The sequence below is a fragment of the Mauremys mutica genome, chromosome 13, assembly GCF_020497125.1.
Source record: "Mauremys mutica isolate MM-2020 ecotype Southern chromosome 13, ASM2049712v1, whole genome shotgun sequence".
NCBI classification, from domain to species: Eukaryota; Metazoa; Chordata; order Testudines; family Geoemydidae; genus Mauremys; species Mauremys mutica.
In genome coordinates, this window is record NC_059084.1 from 6,793,533 (window position 1) to 6,807,112 (window position 13,580).

Sequence of the window (13,580 nt, forward strand, 5' to 3'; positions counted from 1 at the left end):
TAGCAGTGCATGGGATTCTTCCGTCCTAAGTGTAGGACTCTGCACTTGTCCTTGATAAGCTCATTGGTGTAATTATTATTGTTTTGATTCGGACATTTACATGGCAGTGAATTGTAAACCTGTTAAAAATTCCTAAATAAATAAATAGCTATCAAATAAAAGTAGCAACAAGAAAACCAGACTCTGCATGAGAGAGGGGCTGACATGCACAACACACATGGCCGTGACATTTACTCACCAGATAGGGGCCTTTTTAAATAACTGCTTCCAGGGAACTTTGGTCTGTTTGGATAACGAGAGGCCCTTTGCTAAATGTTCTAAGCGAATGATGAGTTCTGCAGGGAAGAAATATATCAAATCAAAGCTATGTTTTCCAATAGTCTATACAGACATGCTGGATCTGTTTTATCCTAGGGCTTAACCACATGGTTTAAGAACTGCTTAAAATGTGCATTCAGAAGGATAACCCTGGAACATCTCTGCATTAAACCATAAAAACTTCTTTAAGTAGCCGTGGTCTTCTAACTGAACTTCCTCCAAACCCCCACCCCATGCACACACACACACGCACTCCTCCAGACACAGCAAATCAAGAGTTAATGCTGAACCTCTGTCCTGAAAGGACCCTGGTGCGGTCTCAATTACTGCCACTGGCCTTGACAAATGCAACCCCACCCTGCTCACGTCCACTCAGAAGGCTGTTGCAAAGATCATTTTCCTAACCCATCACTTTGCCCACATCACCCTTCTCTTTGCATCCCTCCACTGGTTGTCCTTCTCTATTGCATCAAACATGGGCAACTTGTCTTCACTTCCAAGTCCCTTAATGGCCTGTCCCCCACCCTACCTATCATCTCCCCTTCACTGTCGACTCCTGCCTCCCTCCATTGCTCCATTTTCAAACAAGCACCTTTGTGCTTCTCCGATGCTGCCCCTTACACTCAGGAGACGCTCCGCACAGGGGCGCTGGAACGGCGGGGCCAGGAGGCCATGCCCCGTCACTTTTTACCTGCCTTAAGGGCAAGTGACGGGGAGGAGGGGGCAGAGAGGAGCACGCGGGGGTGGAGCCTTGGGGGAAGAGGCATAGGGAGGGTGGGGCTTCAGGGGACGAGGCGGAGTGAGGGCAGGGACTCAGGGGAAGAGGTGGAGCAGGGGTAGGATCGTGGTTCAGGTGCCGGTGCCCCACCCCACTTCTAAGGAGCTTCTGGTGCTCCTGGCTCCCCGAAAACATCCAAAACCCAGCTAATTATGCTCCTTAAAACTCTCATTTTCTGTAAAACTTACAAAAAATTAACAACAGCCAGGCTCCAATCCATGAAGCTACTTAGGTGCCTAAAGTCCAGGCTTGGGGGCCCAAGTCAGAGGCTTAAGGACCTAAGTCCCAGTTCTGGCTCCCCTGCCATCCATGAATCTCCTGCCAAACCCTGTAGGCGCCTAAGCTCAGTCAGCACCCAAGTTTTTGCAGTAAAAGTTCTCTACGCACCTACGTTTCTGCCTAAGCCTCAGAGAGATTCACAAACCAGGAAGAGCCAGTCATATGTGAGGTTGATCCAGTATGTTTGCTCAGAGGCGGCCTACCAGGTCAGGTGCCACTCAGAATCCAGCCAGAGGAGGAGGTGGTAGTGCCACCTGCCATTTGCCCCAGGGTTAACAATTGCCATACATCACTTTCCTGTCATTTCCACAGCACAGCCTAGTGAATAGCTATTGCCAGTATGGGAGGTTACCTTTTTCATTCAGGAGGTATTTGCACATGCAGTAAACCCAGAGCAAAGTGAGTAAACCAGAGAAATAGAAGACACTTTCCCAGCCATACCAGTCCAGAAGGAGGGATCCTGCCCCACCAATCACCAGCGTCCTGGAAGGAAAAGCCAGAGAGATCACGAGACTGATAAGAGTGTTCTTTGGGCAAACTCACAATCCATGCATCAGCGGTAATGAGTCAACACTATGGTTTATTAGATGCTATTTATCCAGCCCTCAAGAGCTGTTCACCTTATCAAACATTTGCACTGGCTAATCATTCCTACCCCAATAATGCTGAGAGGAGAGGTTGCCTGGTTATTAAAAACCACTCCACTGTACTATAGACCATTCTAGTGCCACTGCACTGGAGAAGAACCTGCTCTATTTCTTAATTTGACACTTTGGGTCAAATCCTCAGCTGGTATAAGTCAGCGTAGTTCTACTGAAGTTGTTGGAACATGGTCAATTTACACCAGTTGCAAACCCAGGCCTTTGTTTCCTACTGATGTCTGAAATCCCTGCCAATCAAAGGATGCCACAGAGCATTCTGAGATACACTTTGATTGTAGGCACTGAGACAAGGACATTTTAGCCCACTTAGGTATGTCTACACAGCAATTAAGCAGCCATGGCTGGCTTGTGTCAGCTGACTCGGGCTTGCGGGGCTCGGACTCTGGGTCTGTACAACTGCAGTGTAGACATTTTGGCTCAAGCTCCAGCCCACGCCTGGATGTCTACAATGCAATTTTATAGCCCCGCAGCCTGAGCTCCATAAGCCCAAGTCAGCTGACTAGGGCCAGCCGTGGGTGTTTAATTGCTGTGTAGACATACCTTAGTCCTTCAAGCAAGATCACCATTTATATCCCGGAATACATCTATCCGCAAAAGAAAGTCACAGGATGGAACTGAGTGATAAATAAATATGGTGTGTAAAATACTACTGCTGCTTTGCAGCTCTATAGCCCTTTCTATCAGAGGTTCTCCAAGAACTTTACAAAGGTGGGAAAGTATTATTAATCCCCATTTAACGGAGAGTGAAACTGAGGCACAGGGAGGTTAAATGACATGCCCAGGATCATGCAGCAAGTCAGTGGAAGGGTCAGAAACAGAATTCAGGACCCTAGATGGTCTGTCTTGCTCTTCCTGCTGGACCATGCCACCTCCTGTTGGAAACCAAATGTAATAGCAACTCCTTCAAGCCACTTACTCAAAAGAAAAGATAAAATCCCATTAATCCTCAACACAGTTGAGAGAACAATATATTGTAAAGGACTCAAAGACTTCAGTAATGAGTGTGTATATGCTATAGCAACTGTCTGAGCCTTCTTCAACTGGAACGGATACCCTCCAGGATCCAGGGTTCCAGATGTACTTTGTGGGTGGGTGTTTTTGCCTATAGAAGTTTAATGGCACTTTCTCTCCTCGGGCATCCCTCTGAGACTCTGTCACTCACCACCCAAAGCCAATGGGAACTTACCCAAACTGAGAGCCAGTCCCCACTGTGCTGCACGTGAACGCTCGCTCGCTCTCCCGGACCTTCTGAGAAAAGAGGCTGGCCAAGGCAGGAAAGTACACTCCTAGCAACAATGGAAATGAAAGCGTCAGCCGTTGCCAGTCAGGGTACACAGCAGTCAAACTTGCACTCGCGTGTTTGACTCAAAACGAGTCAACAAAGCAATGACCTCCCGGTGTCACACACCAGTCTGACCTATGGCAGCCCACGGTTCCCCTTGATATACCACATGGCCACTTGGAAGCTCATTTGTGCCTTCTCTGTATCTGCTGCCATGCCTCCCTTTACTGTAATATTTGAGCCCCTCCCAAGTGTGAATGCATTTATCCTCACAACTTCCAGTGCGATAGGGCAGGGCCGTTATCCCCATTTTACAGCTGGGGAACTGATGCACAAATTCAGTGACTTGCTAAAAATTACACGAGGAGTCTGAGCAGAGCTGGGAACTGACCCCAGCTTTCCTGACTCCCAGGCTGGGGAACCTTAACCACCAGGCCAGCACTCCACCGCTACCCAAGAGCTGAGCCACACCAAAACTGATCCTTTTTCTCCCCCAGGGTTGAAAAAGCTTTAGTAACTTTTAATCCTTATTAAATAGTTGCCAGCTTTTTCTTATGTGATTCATCCTGGTTCTGGTGATGATAACATCATGTGCTCTGCTGAGTGCCAGGGTCACATGGGATAGCATCCCAAGACTTTGCACAGAAATGGCACCAGATGGTTTCAGTGGGGGGTTGGCATTCATGACACTATGGAGATAGATGTGGAGAGGATGTGAAACTCCCAGGGTGGGAGCCGGGGAAGAGTTGAATTCTAGGATGGGTCAGCTGTTGCAGTGATTAAAATACGGGCTAATTTGCACATGGTTAAAATCGGATTGGATGCTACCTAGTGTTAATCTAGTCCTTGGTAGACATGTGGCCCCGAAATAGTAAACTCTTACATAGAAAAAGAGGAGTACAAAGAAAGACGGGGGAAAGGAGTAAGCAGAAGAAAAGGCTCTCACTGAGAAGCTATGTTGCCCTGGTAGCTTACAAAAACGTAGTTATTTATAATGATGTATCAGGCACCCAGTCTGTGGAGGCAGAAGCCCAGAAACGAAACAGTGAAAATAACCCAGAGTTTCTTATTGATTAACCAGAAAAAGTCACCCAACCAACTTTTGGGTAGCACTTGCCAGGCTTCTACAGTTCCAAGACCTCGTTCAGCAAGTGGAAGAGAAAATCATCCGACATTATCAAAGCTCAGGAGAAAGGCCAAAGAACCCCTCAAATTGCAGGTGCTTTGAAGCACGTTTACCATTTCAGAGGCAGACACAGAGATTAAAGCTTTTTATAGTGACAGCACCTTTCTCAGAGACAAATTTCTCAATTTGGTAGCCACTCTGCACCCAGCCACGGCAGTTTTTATAACAGGAGTTCCAGATGTGGGGGCAGCTCAGAAACAGCCTGCTCTAACCAGCATTGCAATTTACATATTGCAGTTATGACTTTCATTTGAATCCATCATATATGGAGTTGCAGTATAAGCATGGGTGGAATGAACATACCCACAATTTTTTGTCTCACCTTGCAGTAGTCCCATGAGGAATCGAGCAATTGTCATGAAAATCAGGTGGGCAGAACTGATATAGGTGAGCAGCGGAGTGATTGCGGTGATGAAACCCCAGGCAGATGCAGAGAGGAGGAGGACTTTTTCTCCTCCGATCCTGAAAGATAAGCATGAATTATGCAAAGGGGGAACTGTGGGTAGGGTATGGGGTTGGCGCATGGACTAGGAATCAGGACTTTAGGCGTCTCTTCCTAGCTGTTTAATAATGAAAGTCAGCCAGGCCTCTCCACCTGACCTTCCCATCCCACAAATGTCTTCAGGGGTGGCCAGCTGACCTGCGCCCTTCACCTGCTTCCTTCAGGGAGGTGAGCAGCAGACCCTTCCCGATCTCAATTGCACGTGTCCTGTACCATCATGTAGCAGCAGAACACGGCATCATTCCTACCATTTAACTGCAGGTCTGAGAGGCCCTAGAATGCACTGAGAGTGAAGGGGTACCCAAGGGAAATCCCCACTTGCTCCCCAACAGCAGCAGACAGTGGGGATGAGTGACTGAATCCCAGCCACATTCATACTGTTTGGGATGGAAACTGATTACCCATTCCACCTGTCCATACAGTTACATCTTCAGTGACGCGCGGGCACTCACGGGGAAGTAAGCAAAAGCAGGAGCATGTTAATTACAAGCCCACCTTAGAAACACAAGGTGAACACAGGTAAAAGAGGGTGACGTCGGCAGGGAGAGAAACCTGATTTTAAAGCAACAGAGAAAGTTTTACAAACAACAGAGAGGGCGTAGTTCTCAGCCTGTTCAGCACTGGGATCCCCTTTTCTATCCTGGGAGCTTACCTCCATCCCAAATAGCCAGGATCCCCATCCCCATTCAATCAGCAATGCGGAACGACAGGCTGGTCGTGAGCTTGGAGCTGAGAGAATCCCTGATGCAGGGGAAGTTTTAACAACAAGCAGTTAGCAGTGCTGTACTCTTTTTCTCAAACCATGATGGCATTTTCTGTTCCATCCGCTCTTTAGCATTAGCTCTGCTTGCTTGTAACCTTTCGTGTCCTGTGTGCACTTTGCTTGCAGAGTCTATTAAAGACCACAGTGCGATGGCACAGCCCGCTGCACAGACAATGTGCGACTCCGAGACTGTGTTTCTTATACAAGATTTTACAGGAAAGCCGTGTCCCCTTAGGACACTGCAGTCTGGGGGATGAACTCCAGCAGGTAATTACTGGGGTTTCCACAAAACCGCTGACTGTGGTTTTTTTGGTTGTTTTTTTTTAATTCATACAATCAAACTGTGCAGCACATGCTTTTCCCAAGCACGACTAGAGGCTGCAAAGGGGAATAAATTCGGGAGGAACTGCTTAGAAACGTGGGCATGGAGTGAAGAGAGAGAAAACAGATTCCGCGGATGAGACGAAGAAACGAAGAGTTGATTTCCCTGCAGACCAGGGAACGGTGCCCCTCACTGGTTGTCCATTGCTTGAATAACCAGTCTGAAAGTTGCCATCCACGAAAGGACGGCGTTTAGCTTTTGTTAATAAATAGATCGTGCTGGATGTGAGCTGTTGGCTAATGCTGGCTATGGGAAGAGCATTGCAAGGATCACCATCCCATAATAATACAGCCTGGTCTACACACAAGTTTTGTACTGGTATAACTATTTTGGCTAGGGCTGTGATTCTCTATGGCAATAGTTATACCAGTACAACCCCTAACGTGGATGCAATTCTAAAGGTGCCTGATACTTACCTAGCTTACTCCTCTTCCTATCCGGGGGTAAGCGGTTCTAGTACAAATGCCAATTGATGTAATTGCGGTCACGCTAGTGGGGATTGACCAGCTTGAACTATACCGGTATAGTTTAAAACACAACAACTTTTGCAGGTAGGTAATTCCTGAACTGCACATAGGCCACACTCCAGCAAAGCTCCTCAGTACTTGTGTAACTTTAAGATCAGTGACAACTTAGAAACCAGTGGGGACGACTCACATACTTAAGTTTAGGCATGTGCTTAAGTGCTTTGCTGGATCAGAGCCATAGAGCCTGATACAAAACTTACTGAAGTCAATGGAAAGGCTCCCATTGACTTCAATGGACTTTGGATCAGGCCCACAGTGCTTTTCCTCCAGAGATATCGATGTACTTCTCAGATAGTTTATCAATCCTCATCCCCTTGGGGTGGAGGTTAGATACCAGGTAACTTTGCCAAAAAAATTGATTGCAAAAACGGAGCAAGGGATAATATAAGAAAGTTCCAGTACCGATCGCTGAGGTGCCCTCCGATGATCTGAGTTAAGCAATAGCCCCAGAAAAAGCTGCTCAGAACAATGCCGGACTGTTTCTTGTCCCAGTCGAAGTGACTGCTCATGGCCACAGCACAGATAGGCATGGTCACCCTGGCACAGTAGAGTAAACACGTCCCAAGCAGTAACATCACAGTCCAGAGTCGAGATTCGGGCCTGCAAGGATGAAGAAAGAGATGGGGAACAAACAAGCATTGATACAAACCCGGATACCAACTTGTGATTCAGACCACACAATGCTGCCACGCTAGTCAGGCAGGTTTCCCTGAGTGCGTTCACAAGCCAGCCAAATCTATCTTTAAAGAGCTAAATGTCACAGCAATGCCAGCTTTACACCCTGTCACGCACATTCAACGAGTGCTTCATCCACCTGCCTTTATGTCCTGCACTGGTTCTTTAATTGTAAACACTGCTTCGATCCCAGCTGTGAAACAGGTTTCAGAGTAGCAGCCGTGTTAGTCTGTATCTGCAAAAAGAACGAGGAATACTTGTGGCACCTTAGAGACTAACAAATTTATTTGAGCATAAGCTTTTGTGGGCTAAAACCCACTTCACTATGCATCCGATGAAGTGAGCTGTAGCCCATGAAAGCTTATGCTCAAATAAATTTGTTAGTCTCTAAGCCCTGGTCTACACACAGCCCCGGGGTCGAACTAGGGTACGTGAATTCAGCTACGTGAATAACGTAGCTGAATTCGAACTACCCTAGTTCGAATGACTTACCCATCCAGATGCCGCGGAAGCAAACTCCGCAGCTCCAAGGTCGACTCCGCCAACTCCTCCTGCCGCGGTGGAGTACCGGAGTCGACCGCGGCGCTTCCGGAGTTCGAACTATCGCGTCTAGATCAGACGCGATAGTTCGAACTCCGAGAAGTCGAACTCGCCGCGTCGACCCGCGCGGTAAGTATAAACGTACCCTAAGGTGCCACAAGTACTACTTGTTCTTTTAGCTGTGAAACAGTTAGCAATGCTGATATTCCAATTGCAGTTTTTAGGTTTCCGATTTTTTAGGTTTCTGCAGATTAGGGCATAGGTCACTGCATTGCTTACTCTTGGTCCATGTTTGGAAGAGTTACTTGCTGTTGTTTTTATAACCAAACGGATTAGAAACTAACCTTTTTTTAAATATAAACAACAAATGTAAGGTTAGTGTAACAGGTTGGCAGCGTTAGCCTGAGACACCTTTTCTTGATAGCAAGTGTTGATTAGGCTGAGAAAGGGCTAAGTGGGTTCTGCTGACTCAGAGGCGGGTGATTTGTTACCACCCAAATATCAGGGAAGTAGGAGACGCTCTCTATAGAGGGAGGATCTAAGGTGTGGACTCATCTGTCCAGAGGGAGGATCCCTAAGAAAAGACAAGGCCAGAAAGGTTTGAGCTAAACTTTACTAACATATTATTGCTAGGTTTTGTATTAAGAAAATCAAATCCCAGGGAGGAGATGAAGTAGATTGTGTACAGGATGCACACTGTGTTTGAGAGTAGGTAGGAGATGGCACCTGCTTCTACTTTGATTCTGGAGAACAATTCTGCAGCAAAGACAAATGTTCTGCGGTAAATTTAGGTCCTGATGCTGCAATGTACTGTATGTGGGTGCACCCCAGTTCCTGTGTAGAGCCCTGCTGACCTCGGTGTGGATGCAGTCGTCCCCCTGTGCACTGTACATTTCAGAATAAGGGCCGTGGTGACTGGGGAATTAACTATTATTTATTTTTACAGTAGACGACAGGGCCCCATGTGCTAGGTGCTGTACAAATATATAACAAAGAGGCAGTCCTGATCACGGAATACATGGACTCATGGAACTAACCCCCTGCATCTTCCATCCTCCTTTGGACATCTTTTGTACAGAAAATGAATATTTGTTTTTCTTTGTTACAGTTAATTATGATAGATGTCAGAGTCCAGTTATCCCAAGATAACACAAGCCACTTACAAACATATCAAGGGGCCCTGTCACAGACTGGAATAAAACACAATGAGTGGTAAAAACATGCCAGGCTGTTGTGCCCATTAGAAATTAATTTATTGCCATCTCCTGAAAGGAAGGGCAAAGGATTCAATGCCAAGGTTTAGCAGGATGTATTGGGACTTTTCATTCTGTGCTTTGAAGCTTTCCTCCCTCTCCCTTCACGCACACAATAACTAACTCAAAAAAATTACATGTTCTGGCCTGAAGAATAATTAACCACATTTCACCTTGCCTGGCTAATGTAACAAACAGCGACTGTGACAGATGCTCTTCAAATGCCCTTCGAAGGTTATGTTAAACGGAGACATTACAGCAGTGGAAGTTTAATTCACTCTGAAGCTGAAAATGATCTTTTTTTTTTCAAACCTGCAAATGGAAACGCCCTCCCCCACCCTCCTCAGAGCTCCGGTGTTACTTGGGAACTCTCGGCCGGAAACGGCCCTGACCTAGTTTTGTTTAATGTGGTCAGCTGGTCCCAGTAAAATTAAAAATGCAGGTGTGCAAATTCTGAACCTTTGGGCTGACCTAAGAAGGGCAGAGGAGCCAGGCCGGGTCTACCAGACATGATGCTTTTAACTCACATTATTTTAATTTGTGATGTAAAATGTTATGAAAAGTTCTTTACATTTTTTTCTGTTCTTCCTTATGATTAAGGCTACGTTTTAGTCTTGGGTATTTTTAGTAAAAGTCATGGACAGGTCACAGCCCATGACCTGTCCATGACTTGTACTATATACTCCTGACTAAATCTTGGGGGAGGGGGTGGCCCGGGTGGTGCTGTGGGTGCTCTGGGGGGGACACGTTCCGAGGGAGCAGCCTGGGACCCCTGCTGGTGCTGGGGGGCTGGGTTGCTGGGACTGGCAGGCTCCCTACCTGGCTCCTTGCAGCACGCTCCGGAAGCGGCAACATGTCCCTCCCTCCCTCAGCTCATAGCTCCAAATGCTGCCCCCCGCCCCAAGCGCCGGCTCCACAGCTCCCATTGGCGGGGAACTGTGGCCAATGGGAGCTGCGGGGGTGGTGCCTGCAGGTGGAGGCAGTGCGCGGAGCTAGGAGCTGAGGGATGGACATGTCACTGCTTCCGGGGAGCTCCCCAAGGTAAGCGCCGCCTGGAGTCCTCACCCCCCCCACCACCACACTCTTCCCCTCCAGCCCTGAGCTCCCCCTCCCACACCCCAACTCCTGCTGCTGGGGACAGTGGCCTGAGACTGCCCCAGCAGCGGCTGCTGCAGAGGACCTGGATGTCCCAGAAAGTCATGGAATCCTTGACTTCTTTGATGTCCATGACAAACTCGCAGCCTTACTTATGATCAGAAAAGAGGCCTGATTCCCTCCTGTCGGGAAAGAGGCTGAGCAAAGGGGATGTAGGATGCTACCGTGCTGAGGCAGCACACGGGTGTGAATGTCTGCGTGGAGGTGCAAGGCAAGAGAGACTCAAGCCCACTCAGTTCAATTGTTCTTTATAATATTGCCTGGCACTGCTTGATCCGGTGGGTCTTTGCAGGGGCAAGTACAGAGGCCCAGATCCCCAAAGGAAATGAAAAGGAAACTCTGAGTGAGGGTAAATATTTTTTGCTGGAGGAAGATACCACCTCCTGGCCCTACATACCTTTGAGGATCGGTTTGCAGTGTTGTTTTAGCCGTGTTGGGCCCAGGATATGAGCAAGACAAGGGGGCCGGGGAGAAGTAATACCTTTTACTGGACCAACTACTGTTGGTGGAAGGGACCAGCTTTGGAGCTTCATAGATAGGGTGACCAGATGTCCCGATTTTATAGGGACAGTCCTGATTTTTTGGGCTTTTTCTTATATAGGCTCCTATTACCCCCCATCCCCTGTCCTGATTTTTCACACTTGCTGTCTGGTCACCCTATTCATAGAGCTCTTCTTCAGGTCTGGGGAAGCTAACCAGAGCTAAATCCAAGTTGGGACAGATTGTTAAGCATCAAGGGTTCACACATTTATAAGGTGCCACAGGACTCTTTGCCACTTAAATGAAGTGGGCAATTAAGGGTTAGCAGGCAGAGGTGTTACAAATTGTTATAATGAGCCATAAAACCAGTCCATGGTTTTTAGTGTTCTGTAGAGTTATCCATTTCAGTTCCCAGGCCTGTGTTTTGAAGGGGTGGTGCAGGTTTCTTTTCAGGATGAGGACTGAGAGGTCAGAGACTCGCTTTGGGGAAAGTGTTTGCCCCTGGGTGAGAGGGTATTTTTGCCTTTTATCATTTTTCTGTGTGAGTTCATTTGAGAGCGTAGTGAGTGTCTGGGCCAAAGTCCTTACACCCTAATGCAAGTGCGACTAGAAGGCAGGCACACGAGTCAAGTAAGGGTAGGTGCTAGTGCCCCCAAACTCAAGGCAGTCAGTGGATATGCTCCCTTGGCTCCAGTGGGCTTTACGTCAGGCCCTCAGCAGAGGTTAGGGTGACCAGACAGCAAATGTTAAAAATCAGGATAGGGGATGGGGGGTAATAGGAGCCTATATAAGAAAAAGCCCCAAAAATCAGGACTGTCCCTATAAAATCGGGCCATCTGGTCACCCTAGCAGAGGTGAGGGGCTTACGCCTTGTATCAAATCAATATAGTATCATTTTTAAACCTACATTTCACCGGTGTCCATGATTTCACAAGGCAGTGGGAGAGTCAGGCCCAGGATGTTGACAAGGAGTGGCTGGGTCTAGAGAGACAGGAGTGTGTTTGATCGTCAACAGGCAGGAGTTGCTTAACTCACACTCCCAGCCGGTGTGACTCCTACAGAAGTAACTGGGCTGCGGCACAGGCGGCGCTCTCATTAACACTGAATCAGGTTCCCCTTACCTTGTGCATATGCATGGAACACGCTGCACCCACACTGTGTAGGATCAAGGCCTACGGCATTTTAAGTAGGGGTAGAAGAAAAGAGGAAAGACTGTGGTGTGGTGAAAGCACTAGCCTGGGATTCAAGACCATTGCTTCTATTCCCAGCTCTGTCACAGACCCTTTGACAAGCCACTTAATCTCTCGGTTTCCTATGGAGATAATCAGCCTTCCTTTGTCCGTCTTGTCTTTTTAGATGGTAAGCATTTTGGGGCAGGGACTATCGCTTACTGTGTGGCTGCATGGTGCTTTGCATAATGTTACCCTAATCTTGCTTGCAGCCTGTAGGCTCTACTGTAATAAAAATAATAAATAATATACAGAAACCACAACGCCCAGGGTGATCGGAAAACAGAAAACGGTTTTCTCCCCACCTGGTTTTTGACAAAATTTCTGTGGAAATTTTCCAACGAGCTTTAGTTTTTCATCTTTTTTTTCCTAAAGGGTGGCAGATTATTTCACATGGCCTGAATATTCTCTTTGATTACTGTTCTGTTCTATTTATTTCTATTGTTTTGATTTTTTAAAAAGTCTAGCTATAGCTATAAGCATAAACCAAGTGGAGAAGTATGAAGAAGACTCCAGGACAATACAAGCTTTTTAGGCGGCATTTCCAGCCCGAAAATCTACTAAAACAATGCTAAATGCTGCATCCACACCAAACCATTGAAAGAATTAATCCTGTGCAAGGATACTGATGTGCTTACATCAGAGGAAAGAGCCTCAGTTGTGGAAGCACTTTCCTCTAATTATAGTTATCGCTGTAACTGCCGATGAGTCACTCTTCTGCCTAGCTCAAAACAACAACATACAGGGTTATTAGGCAAGTCTTTACAGACACTGGGGCGGGGAAAGAAAATATATGACCCTATCTCAAGAACTAAATATTAATAAATACAAATATTTTGCATGTCTATAACACTCTCAATCTGAGCTCAATATGCTTTACTGGGTGAGGCTCTGTGGCCTGCAGTGAGCAGGAGGTCAGACTAGTTGAACATGATGGTCCCTTCTGGCCTTAAAGTCTATGAGATGTTAATAAATTCAGCCTAATAACCTCCCTCCTGAAGGGAGAAAACATAATCTGTCTGTTACCGATATGGAAACTGAGTAAAAAAACACAGGTCTAAGTGACTTGCTCAAAATTTCACATAGCAGTGGCCAAGTTGGGAACGAACTCAATTTCCTGATGTCGAGTCCTAATGCTCTGTTGAGTTTGCACTCCCAGTCTCTCTTCAGCTCTCCACTACCCTGGAGACTTGGGATCAAGAACTAGTCCTGCTGACTATGGGCTGGGAGCCCTGGAGAGACAATAGGCCAGATCCTCAGCTGTCAGACGGGGCTCTCCAATCTCCATAATCAGGGGTTCTCAAACTGGGGGTTGTGACCTCTGAGGTGGTCACAATGTTATTACATGGGGGTTGCAAGGTGTCAGCCTCCATCCCCAAAACCCGCTTCACCTCCAGCATTTATAATAGTGTATCATATAAAAAATGGTGGTTTTAATTTATAAAGGGGGGGGCAGCACTCAGAGGCTTGCTATGTGAAAGGGGTCACGCATACAAAAGTTTGAGAACTGAGACTAGCAGCTGTCCCTCAGCAAAACAAGTGGAAGATATGTCTGCCCCTGCAGGGAAC

General features: G+C 47.1%; 1 protein-coding gene across 1 annotated transcript in view; it reads right to left on the bottom strand.

Annotated features, from left to right (window-relative positions):
• The window catches only part of SLC17A9 (solute carrier family 17 member 9), a 34,690-nt gene that overhangs the window by 14,358 nt on the left and 6,752 nt on the right, over positions 1–13,580 (bottom strand). The window contains exons 2-6 of the mRNA XM_044986663.1: positions 7,082–7,279; positions 4,828–4,967; positions 3,224–3,323; positions 1,728–1,858; positions 239–335 (exon numbers count right to left, since the gene is read on the bottom strand). Of these exons, the coding sequence (XP_044842598.1) occupies positions 239–335; positions 1,728–1,858; positions 3,224–3,323; positions 4,828–4,967; positions 7,082–7,279 (666 nt within the window). The remainder of the gene's footprint in view (positions 1–238; positions 336–1,727; positions 1,859–3,223; positions 3,324–4,827; positions 4,968–7,081; positions 7,280–13,580) is intronic.